Here is an 11,852-nt window from a genome sequence, read left to right as displayed (position 1 = left end):
TGGTACTTAAAATTATTATGGCCTGAGTATTAATTTTCTTTCTGATTGAAATATATACGCAACTACCGCCAGCCGAGTAAAACAACTGAAGATGATGATAATTATGTTAATCTACAGTTGGTTTATCTTATCACCCCTGTTAGGTGACATAATTTAATGTTACTGATTGCATAAAATGAAAAGATCCACCTTTAAAGAATGAGATTTTGCATGTACTGTCAAACCTGCCCCAACAGTCGCCTTTTAAGCCTATGACCACCACTTGCTGTGACGCGGCCTACAATTTTTACACCATCTTAACAATTTCCTTCCTTTCGTATTTTTTTTTTTTACATGATATAATATTGACAGTGTGTAAGATGAACACCTGTATATATTATTCCCTTGACTCATTAGTTAGGTTTGAACCGTCTTAACCAGTTTTGAGAGTACCAATCATCAAGACGTTGTACCCCACTCTGACTTGGGCTACAGGCAAAGAGGTATAACGGCTACAGCCGAACTATACCTTAAAGGGGCCAGGGGGGCTCAAAATTATGGAATTTGAGATTTGAGTTGTAGGTATTTTTAGCTTCTTCAGCATCTCCTACAACTATTCCATCGCATAAGAACCCCTAAAAGCCTTATTTTTCTCCATACCAGGCATGTTTGTTACCACCATTTCACCATAAAGTAAATATTTTATTTTTCTTTATCGGCCGTTTTCTCATACCCTTTTTTGAATAGCTCCACCATTTTCATCCAATCTTCATGAAATTTTCACAGAATGAAGAGATGTAATACTAAAAACTTGTCCGTTGTATTTTTTATATATGGAATAGACTTTTGTTGGTGGTGTCCGGAGTGTGATTTTTGCGGATATTTCGCTAACTTGAATACTACATCTATAGACCTCAGGAAAAAAATTCATTAAGACTTTTCTAATTCGTTCAGGAATAAACAACAGACAGATTTTTAGATCTAATGTTTGCTAACATGCATGCAAAAAACAACAACAACCCAACCAATTTCCATAAAAAAATAAGTGCGGAATTCATTACGTAAGACATGTCAACAAAATCCAATATGGCCTGCGCCGTATCCATGGAAACGAAACTTTTTTTTATCTCAAATTTGATTGCAGATTGACTCCTTACTATGCTTGTTAAATATGCAAAATTTGGTAAAATTTGATCCCCTGATAAGCGAGATAGCCTTCAGGTGTAGCCCCCCCCCCCTAAACCATTTATTAATCTTTATGTCAGTTATTTTCTCGAAGTATAGAACGTATGAAAACAGAATAGGAATAGGAAAATAGAATTTGTCGCATATATTTTCTTTTCTGACACTCTCGCACAATCTGCAGTCTTAACGAGTTGAGGGCTTTAGTTCATGGTTGAGACTTATGGCGATTTTTTTTTTTTGCCTACCAAAGTGACATGGCCGTGCATTCTCTTTTTGATGTTGCTTCCTTTTCCTGCATATCTTTGATCGAATACGAAAAATTACTCGTACATCACTGCTCTTTTTCGTGAAAGGAAAGAAAGTGAAAGCAAGTAGTAAACACACCCAGTATACTAGTAAACAGTGCCAGAGTGGAAAGTGGAAACATCTGATGTTAACAGGCCCTCGGTCTCTCTTTCACTCTTTCCTCAAGCCTAGGCTAGTCACCCGTCGGTCGCCCTCCTTCATTCTCAACTTGTTTGGTAGTCAGGCTGTTACACAAGAAATTAGACTAGAATCTAGTACCGAACTCTACGTTTGGACTTGGTAGGGCCTCGCTTTTTCTGCTGTTTGGAACTTTCTGCATTTTTTCGCTGAGCCTGAGCAGTTTGTAGGCTACTTCTTTTGATTTTTTGTCGAAAATGCCGAAGCGCCCCGCTAATACTGATGTTTCTACTGATGGCACAGATTTTGCTGAACTTGACGATGTAAGTACACATCTAGAATCTAGATGTAGATCTAGATATAGATATAGATCTAGAATCTAGATCTAGTAGGTATTGGCTAGGTCGGCAATCCATTGTCGAGGAGAGTTTTAAAAGCGGGTGTCAAGTTTAAAAATTTTTTTTTTGGTTTTGTTTGTGGGGGGGGGGGGGGGGGGGGGATTGGAAAAATTGGCCCCACTTTTTTTTGCCCCACCCGGAAATTGTAAAAAAAAATTTCTCCTCCCCCCCCCCCCGTTCCCCCCCCCCTCTTTCTCCCACCTTATCGGTTTGGCTGACGGAGGAGAAGAGAGGGCAAAATTGGACAAGGGAAAAAACAAAAAAAATCCCTTTAAACGCAGGCGAGGGGAAAGAGAAAGAGAGAGCCTAAAGGTAACTGAGGCATGAGAACTATGAGTTGGGCGGAAACGAGGGAGCGCCCTAAAAACAACAAGAAACAAACGTTGACAGAAGCTTGGTATGTCTAAAACGGAAATCTGTCCAACGCCTATAAAGGGAAAGAAAAATCCGCTTCCTTCCTAGGGTTTCACCTAAGACGGAAAATGCTTTGCCTGCTGAGCTCTGATATGAAACAAAACTCGCAAGTTGTTTGGTTCCTCCGGCTCTAAACTTACCGCCATGGCCATGCCGCTGGGCGAGGAAGGGGAACTTAGGGGTGCAATTTGGGGGTAGATATTACCCCATCATGTGAGCCCTGAGTGATGCAGATGGTCAGGGTGGTGTGGGTGTGAAATCTCACGACTGCCCGTTAGAGTGCTCGAGTACCGAGCCACTACAGAAACTTTCCTGGGGGTATCCAGAAGCTAGAGGTGTGAAATTAGATTTATCAATGCCTGCCGCCCTGATTGTACGGCCAGCCGAGAAAAGAGTTCCTCGAATCGTTGTTACATGATGGCAGTGAGGGGTGGCATTGGTTGACTGTGCTTGTTACACCGATGGATGGGGCTAAGGGTGGAAGTAAAGGAGGTGTTCAAATGTTTCTGTTTTTAATAGGTCTAACTGGTGGTATTTGGATAAGTAAGACTGACACGTGTCATTATCATACAGGATAGCAATTGAGAGGTGTGAAGTTTTGACCACTGCTTTCCGATCGGACAAGCGATCCTTGATCCCACGGGTTGGGCCTTTGAACCCCCCCCCCCCTTCTAAATTCCCCTGTCTAAGACAGAATGTTTTTTCTGGCTCCCGTACAATTTCATCTTACACAGGTTCGACTCTGTACTTGTTCACTTGTTCCTCACTCACACACAAATTCTACAGGCTTTGCTTTTATCATTACTCTGAGAAAGTTTCAGATAATTTATAAGATAATAACAATCATATTGATTTAAATTGAATACAGGCTCTTTGTTTTCACTCATAAATTAAATTGAAATGTTAATGCAGATGTTTTACACCTATATTGACACAATTAATTAAGATCATTTAGGAGGCGGGCTTCCATCCGTGTCTGACAGGACCAACCTGGGCTGTGAGGGATACAAAATCTCTTCAGAAAGAGGGAGAGATACTCTCGATAAAAATTGTCTCCGCACCCAGGAATCAAAGTCGGGTCTCTTAGGGACTGTTCACAAAAGACATTATCAGCTAAAATTTTGCCCCAAAAATGATCCCCCCCCCTCCCCTCTTGTCATCTTCTGTCATCTTGCCGAGGACCCCCGCCTACCTCTAGCTGACGTCAATCAAAATGTACATGTGCACATGTATACAACCTGTACAGGATGCATTTTATATTTACACCGTTGATCTTTATTTTAAAATTAAAAAATATAAACTATTATAAAAATACAATACAGAAATACCTGAACTGTCAAATTATTTATTAACAACTTTAACTTATCAAAATAATTTTAAAACAAATAGATTGGATATCGCAGCTTGGAAAATAAACAAAGCAAAAAAATAGATAAGAGTATCATGTCTGCTTGGTAAAAATAAATCAATCAATTTGGTTCAATGTAACTGTTAATTTTAGCCCAAAAAATGTGGTCTATAATATTTTTTCTTCCTTTCTTTTCTTTTCTTCCCAACCGTTCAGAGCATCATGGTTGACGTCAACTTTGTAAGGAAGGCCCCCCCCCCCTTTCCCCCCCGAGCTGACATAATTTGTCAACGGTCCTTTACATGCAACAGAAAAATGCATTGTAACCGCTATACCACAAATGCCAAAGTTTTCTTTCTGTAAAAGCTTCCTGCAATAATCTCTACGTCTTATAAATATTTGTGAAAGTTCGTCACTTTGGTGGCCTAAAACTTCGGAACCACTCAACTTTCGAATTTGAACAAATTAACGGTGGTTCAGACTCATTTAAAGGGTGCACAGTTTTACTGAGGAGTCTGAAGTCACTGTAGTTTAATTTTCTGTTTTTCATTACTTTTGTTTAGATTTAGATCAAATCTTGGGAAAATCCATCTTCTAAGACACCCTTGTAAACAAGTGGGGTTTCCGTTCACTAGCCGTGCGGCACTGATTCTTCACCTTTGAACTTCTGGAGTGTACAACCATGAAAGCGGAATAGAGAAACAATCTGTACCTCTCTATATCTAGAACTTCTAATTTTTTAAATCTCTCAAGATTTATTGCTCCCTTCCAGTAGAGTGTAAATATAGTAGGCCAATGACTTACAGATGATGTTAATGCACCGATCATTCCTTTCATCGAACGGGGGTCCAGCTAGTCATTATATAATTTTGATGGTCTTCCCCAGGAACACCCAAGGAAGCTGATCCCTTCTTTGTGCCGTCAGTTCTACGACTTAGGCTGGGTAACGGGCACTGGTGGAGGCGTCAGCATAAAGCAAGGGTGAGTAGTAATGATGATAAATAATGATGATAATCACAGTGATAAATAATAGTAAAGATTGATTTATATGTAGCGACAAGCTGAAATCAAACGTTCCTCAATTTTTGGCCACATGAAAGGAGTTATTGGTCTTGTCTTTAATAAAAGCGTATTCATTTGCCTCGCTTTAGGTGAAAAGAGTACCCTTTTATTTTGTACAGGGGGGTTGGGGGGGGGGGGGTAGGTTCTTTTTGGTTTTATTTTGCTTGTGCTTTTTGATTGGTTCTGTTTTTGTTTCTTTTTACTTTTTTTTTGGTTTTTTAATTTAATATTTTTTCCAGCTTGCTCTAAGGGTTTCTTTTTGGTGTCGTTGTTGTCAATGTTTGTGTGTGCGCTTGTGTTTTTCTGTTTCTTTTTGTTTTGTTTGGATTGTGTCACTGGTAGGTCCTATATAGTTCTTGAGTTCTTGACTTTCCATCTGTTGTTTCTGTCTGTCTGTTTTACTGTTTCCCTAAACTAATCGATCATTATTGTGTCGATGTGCTTCTCTTTACTCAGACAAACTGATTGGGTGGGAGGTTGGGGGGTGCTCTGCTATGGTTTGCTCTTTCTTTCCTATCAACCATCTATCATCTCTTGTCTCTCCTCCTTTTTTTATTTATATGTTACTATCTATTTGGTAACTTTGCTAATCTTCAGTACTTATACTTCATATGACCTAATTGTGTTGCAAGTGCCGTAAAACTCTTAATAACAAACTAAAACTGATTGGGTTTTTTAAAAGTTGACAAACCTGATTTAGGATTACTGCTCAGTGCAGTACATGCGATGCTGGGCTAACTTCTTTGAAACAGGAGTGGATATTTTCTTTTTGCCATCAAGATCTAAATTGTGTCGATGTGAGCGTAGAAAATGGACTATGAATTTATGCTATCAATGAACTCTACAAATGTAAGTTCGCTGTATTTTTAAAAATACGTACCCAGAAATTCACATCCCTTACATTTACTGATAAATTTATGTGTGTTATTCCAATATGTAACCCTGCGTTGGTTTTTTTTTTTTTTTTTTTTTTTTTAAACAGCGAAGTTTCGGTTTGATGATACTAACATGTGTTATTACCCATAATTTCATGTCCTGTTCTAAATTTATATGTCCATCCAATAATATGTTATCCTGCCATTTTTTTCCCTTACAGCAAAGTTTAGCTTTTAGAGTATTATTATTACCCGTATATTCATATTCTGTACTAAATTTAAGCATTCATCCAATATGCTACTCTTCAAATAGCGATCTATGCTTCTCTTCCTTTTTTATTCTTTTTTTTTTTTACCGCAAAGGTTAGGTTTGAGCGTATTATTATTACCCATAAATTCATATCCCGTACTAAATTTATGCATTCATCCAATATGCAACTCTTCCTTTTTTAAATTCTTTTTCTTTTTGTTTAAACAGCAACGGTTAGGTTTGAGGGTATTAGTACATTGTGTATTATTATTACCCAAAAATTGATTTCCCGTACTAAATTTAGGCATTCTTCCAATATGCTACTCTTCCTTAAAATAAAAAAACCCAAACAAAACAGTCAAGTTTAGATTTGAGGGTACAATGTATTATGATTACCTATAAATTCATATCCTGTACTAAATTTATACATTCATCCAATATGCTGGGCTTCCCTTGTAAAAATCTTTGTTTTAAACAACCAAGTTTAAGTTTGAGGGTATTTTTATTATTATCCAGAAATTCATATTCCTTACATTTTCTAACAACTTTGTGGCATTTTCTTCCAGTGTCTTACTCTGTCTATTTTTCTTCTTTTTTTTTTAACAGCAAAGAAATCTACATTGCACCCTCTGGGGTTCAGAAAGAGAGAATACAGGTAAGTTTTTTTGTCTTGTGTGTGTGTGTGTGTGTGTGTGTGTGTGTGTGTGTGTGTGTGTGTGTGTGTATGTGTGTGCATGTGTGTGTGTATGTGTATTGTGCAGATATGCATGTGTGTGTGTGTATTGTGCATATGTGTGTATGTGCGTGTGTGTGTGTGTGTGTGTGTGTGTGTGTGTGTGTGCGTGCGTGTGTGTGTGTGTGTGTGTGTGTGTGTGTGTGCGTGCATGTGTGTGTGGGTGCATGTGTTTGTGGGTGCATGTGTGTGTGTGTGTGTGCGCGCGCATGTGTGCGTGCATGTGTGTGTGAGTATATTGTGTGGAAAAGTGGGAAGAGGGGATGAGAGGACAGGCGTCGAATTTGTTGTTTTGTTGTTGGTGTTGTTGTTTTTTTGTGGTCACTTTCAACATTAGCGGGTGCTCTGGTGTGGTTTGCTTCTTCTTTCCTATCAAACATTTATCGTCCTTATCTCACCTTCTTTTTTTAATGTTTGTTACTCTCTTGTAACAGCTCTAATCTACTGGCGCTCATATGACCTTTATGCAGTTACGAGCGCCATAAAACTTTTACTAAAACTTAAAAAAAACCTTCAACCTTAGTGGCAGCTGCAACCATCATCATGGTGTCTGTAACTTACAGTGTAAATGTCGACTTGATCTCACCGAGGACAGGCATTCTGTTCCTTCCACAACTTCAGTACGGCGGTATGATGCGATGTTTTTGGCGTACGACGACAGCGAAGCATAACTTTGGTATTCTCACAGATTCCTCACTACTGATTGTAAAAATCTGAGTGGGTGGTTGGAGGGTGATGTGGTGTGGTTTGCTTCTTCTTTCCTATCAAACATCTATCGTCCTTATCTCCCCTTCTTCTTTTTTATGTTTGTTAATCTCTTGTAACACCTCTAATCTATTCTGGCGCTCATATGACCTTATGCAGTTGCGAGCGCCATAAAACCTCTACTAAAACTAAACTAAAATTCTGAAACCCAAAAAGGGCAATCAGCTGCATATTGTGTACCGATACTTTTTTAACTGTGCAAGTGGGTGGTTGGAGGGTGCTCAGGTGCGGTTTTTGCTCTTTTTTTCCTATCAAACATCTATAGTACTTATAATATTGTCTGTCCTTGCTTCTACTTTTTTGAATGTGTTTGTTACTCTCTTGTAACACCTCTAATCTTCGGCACTTATATGACCTAATTGCGATCATTGCAAGTGGCGCAAAGCTCTTTACTAAATCCAACTTACCATACAAACTCGTGTTCTTTCGTTCTCTGTGATGTCTCAAAATGTGCCGCCTAAGCTTCGCCTTTTGTCTTCTGTCTGTTGGACGTATAATAATGGTGGGTGGTTGGCGGGTGCTCTGGTGTGTGGTCTGATTCTTCTTTCCTATCAAACATCTACTGTCTCTATCTCCTCTTCTTCTTTTAGTGTTTGTAACTCTCTTGTAACACCTCTAATATTCGATGCTTATATGACCTAATTGTGTTGCAAGCGCTGCAAAACCTCTACTAAAACAAAAATACTAAAACTCTAATCTTCTGTGCATATATGACCCAATTGTGCTGCTAGTTCCATAAAACTCTTAATGAAACTAAAATTCTTGTTCTTTTGTTCTGTATAATGTCTCGAAAAGTGCCGCTGCTGAAGTTTCGCTTTTTGTCTGCGCCACCGGTCGGACGTGTAATAATGTGTCACGTTTCATCCTCAATGTGTTAATGATGCTGTCACAAAATGCTGATGTCATACCTCCTCCCTGTGACAGGGGGGGGGGGGAGAGTTATTGCATTTGATAACAGCTGTGGGAGATGTTATCATTTGAGGGGAACCAGTCTCTTCACTAGAGTGGGTGGTTGGCGGGTGCTCTGGTGTGGTTTTCTCCTTGTTTCCTATCAAACATCTATCGTCCTCTTTTCTCCTCCTCCTCTTCTTTTGTGTTTGTCACTCGCTTGTAACACCTCTAATCTTCGGCACTTACATGGCCTTATTGTGTTGCAAGTGCCGTAAAACTCTTACTAAAAAAAATAATGTTATAATGATAGTCTCTTCACTAGACCTGCCAACAACTCCAATATGTCTTCTCCTCCTTTTCGTTTTTCTTTTTTTTGTTGTTGTTTTGTTTTGTTTGTTTCTCTCCAGTCACGCCTCTAATCTTCAGCGCTTCTATGACGTATTTGTTTTGCAAGTGCCGTAAATCTCTTACTAGTGGGTGGTTGACGGGAGCTCTGGTGTGTTTGCTTCTTCTTTCCTGTCAAACATCTATCGTCCTTATCTCCCCTCCTTCTTTTTTTGCGTTTGTTACTCTCTTGTAACACCTCTAATCTTCGGCACTTATATGACCTTATTGTGTTGCAAGTGCCGTAAATACCTTACTAAACTTTTTTTTGGTTTGTTTTTGTAAAGTGTTTTACGGCGCTCGCAACTGCATAAGGTCATATGAGCACGCGGGACACACCTAATATTTTCAGTTGGTAGGAAATTTTGAATTTTGCCCGGGTGGCGGCCGAAGCCTACTCTTATCGATTTTAGACCACGAAGGGATCTTTAACGTGCGCAACTTGCACACGGGCCCTCCGAGATTTTTCGCTCTTGTCCGAGAAGGTTAGGTGTAGATCTGTCCTACCGGAAGATCAGGGGTGTGTCAGAAAGACAGCAGTAAGGAGGAGCCAAGGAGTAGCAGTAGAAAGGCTGCAGAAAGAGTCAGGATCCCAGAGGAGGGGGCAAAGGAGGTGAGGGGGTGGGGGCAGAAAGAGGAGACGAAACAGACGACAGAATATTGCTAGAGAGCAGGAAAGGAGGTGAAAGGAGACAATTTTAGAGAACATTTTTCGGTCGCTACCCGGATTCGAACCCGGGACCTTTGAATGAGAGGCCAACACCTTAACCTCTAGGCCACGAGAGCCTCCTTACTAAAACTAAACTTAAACTCTTACTAAGCTTGAAATATTGTAAAACACAACATTTTGGACAGTCAAATTTCTCAAGACTAGGTATTCCCTACTGAGCAGATAGAACTTTCTAATTGTAATGCTGAGGTTGCGACATAATATAGCTACCTCTGAATGACAAAGTTTCATCTGTTCAGTACCTAGTTTTTGAGAAATTTGACGAACAACATGTTTAGGTTTTTACAATATTTCAAGTTTTTCAAATGCAACTCTCTGAATTGAATATGTTGACAGCGACTCAGAATAATCTTACAATTTTGATAGAGCAGGCAGATAGAACATTTACTTTCTGACCCCATGGCCAATATTATAACTCCAAACGGCCAGAAATGTCAGATAAAACTTTGTAATTCTGAGGTGGCGATATTGTTACACATTTCGCCCCCCCCCCCCCCCCCCCAGTCAAATTCACCCGACATCCCAGTGTTGATCAGCGCGTGAGACGAGTGTGGGGGGGGGGGGGGGGGTTGGTGTGTCAATTGGTCGCTTTTAACCCTCTCCGTACGTCGTGTTTTACTATCGTATCCATACGACGTGGGGAACTCTGTGCCACCACTTAACCCTATCCGTACGTCGTGTTTTACTATCGTATCCTTACGACGTGGGGAACTCTGTGCCACCACTTAACCCTATCCGTACATCGTGGTTTACTATCGTATCCAAACGACGTGGGGAACTCTCTGCCACCACTTAACCTTATCTGTACGTCGTGTTTTACTATCGTATCTATACGACGTGGGGAGGGGAACTCTGTGCCACCACTTTCCAAAGAGGAAATTTACCCGTTAATCTAATCCGTACGCTTTGCATAGCAGTCTGTCCAAATGATTTTTTTGAGAAATACTGAAAGTTTCAAAGAGATCTTCGTACTAGAAGTATTCTAAAATGTGAAGAATACAACCCCGGGGGTACAAAATGACCACAGGGCGTACGGATAGGGTTAAGGACCAGCGGGCTAACCCAGATTTCGGGGGTTTCCTGAAATCTTGACCCACACCAAAAGTGGGCATTGCCCTACCTATAGGAGAAGTTTGGTTTCAGTTGTGTGTAGATTTGTTTGATTATAGAGAAGACTCTCTATCTTCTTTTAAAGGAACTGAACAAGGGGCACAAACTTTACCTTCAATTTCCCCAAAACAGCATTTGTGAAGCATGCTGACTAAATGAGTTACTTCTCGCAGTCCACGAATGGAGATATGGGACAAAAATCAACACAGGGGTCAAATTTGTAGATCATTAGCGGATGCCATTTTCTTCAAGTTTAACATTTCTTTTGTCATTTCATACACATACATTGTATAAACTCAACCAATAAATCTGACGTATCTATGTCCATTGGGCTAAAATCTGAGAAGTAACTCCTGTTGTCAGCACGCCTCACATTTTTTGGGATAGCCCCCTTGTGTTTAAATAAAGCGAACAATTTGAGTCCAGTGGCCTAGCCAGACACTCTGTCGTTTGGCCTCGACCTGGTCTCCACTTGTTGTCTTTATCAGATACGGGACTGGGGGAGAGAGAGGAGAAAGGATGAAGGGATTGGGGGATTTTTATTTTCTTGGTTGGGGTGAGGGGGAGGGAGGGGAGTGTTGATGGTCGTCAGCGTACTGCAGTTTAAGCAAAGATTAGAATCTTTGGTTTAAGGACTTCCAGGTTTCATGCCAACTAGCATTTGTTATTGTCTTATCAGTAAAAGTCAAGTTATTACCCCCCCCCCCCCTCTCGTATTTTTCTTGACCTGTTGCGCCGATCAGGATTCACCTCATGGGGGTGGGGGGGGGAGGAGGGGAGGGCGGTCACAGTGGGGCCTAGTGCTGTAGCTAAGTGATGTTTTACAGTTTACAGTAATTGATGCGGGTGGTTGGAGGGTGCCACTTTTTTTACTTTCCCTCCGTTGTTTCTGTCTGTGTGGGTGGTTGGAGGGTGTCACTGGTAGGTCCTACTTCTTTTCTCTCCCTCTGTTGTTTCTGTCTTTGTGGGTGGTTGGAGGGCGCCACTCTATTGTCCTTATCTCTCCTCCTTCTTTTTTGTGTATGTTACTCTCTTGTAACACCTCTATTCTTCGGCGCTTATATGACCTTATTGTGTTGCAAATGCTGTAAACTCTTACTAAAACTAAAACATGCTTTCCAAAGCTCTAAATGACCATTGTTGTGTGGATGTGCTTCTCTTTACTCCAACAAACCACACCCCCTCTCCCTCCAAAAAACAAAACCAAAACCAACCTACCAAACAAAAACAAACAGTAATTGGGTAACAGAAAACAGTGGCTGTGATCATTGTTGTTGGGTGCCGGAACATGGAGTGGGGAGGAGG

At 40.4% G+C, this 11,852-nt stretch overlaps 1 protein-coding gene across 1 annotated transcript in view; it reads left to right on the top strand.

The window, feature by feature from the left end:
• The first annotated feature begins 1,500 nt into the window (after positions 1 to 1,500).
• LOC101857904 (methylthioribulose-1-phosphate dehydratase) overlaps positions 1,501 to 11,852 on the top strand; it is a 17,514-nt gene continuing 7,162 nt past the window's right edge. The window contains exons 1-3 of the mRNA XM_035972546.1: positions 1,501 to 1,910; positions 4,634 to 4,728; positions 6,541 to 6,610. Coding sequence (XP_035828439.1) covers positions 1,845 to 1,910; positions 4,634 to 4,728; positions 6,541 to 6,610 — 231 coding nt within the window. The 5' untranslated portion in view covers positions 1,501 to 1,844. The remainder of the gene's footprint in view (positions 1,911 to 4,633; positions 4,729 to 6,540; positions 6,611 to 11,852) is intronic.

This window comes from Aplysia californica, unplaced genomic scaffold (genome assembly GCF_000002075.1).
Source record: "Aplysia californica isolate F4 #8 unplaced genomic scaffold, AplCal3.0 scaffold00736, whole genome shotgun sequence".
NCBI lineage: Eukaryota > Metazoa > Mollusca > Gastropoda > Aplysiida > Aplysiidae > Aplysia > Aplysia californica.
The sequence above is the reverse complement of the archived record's forward strand: the minus strand, read 5'-3'. Positions and strand labels throughout refer to the sequence as shown.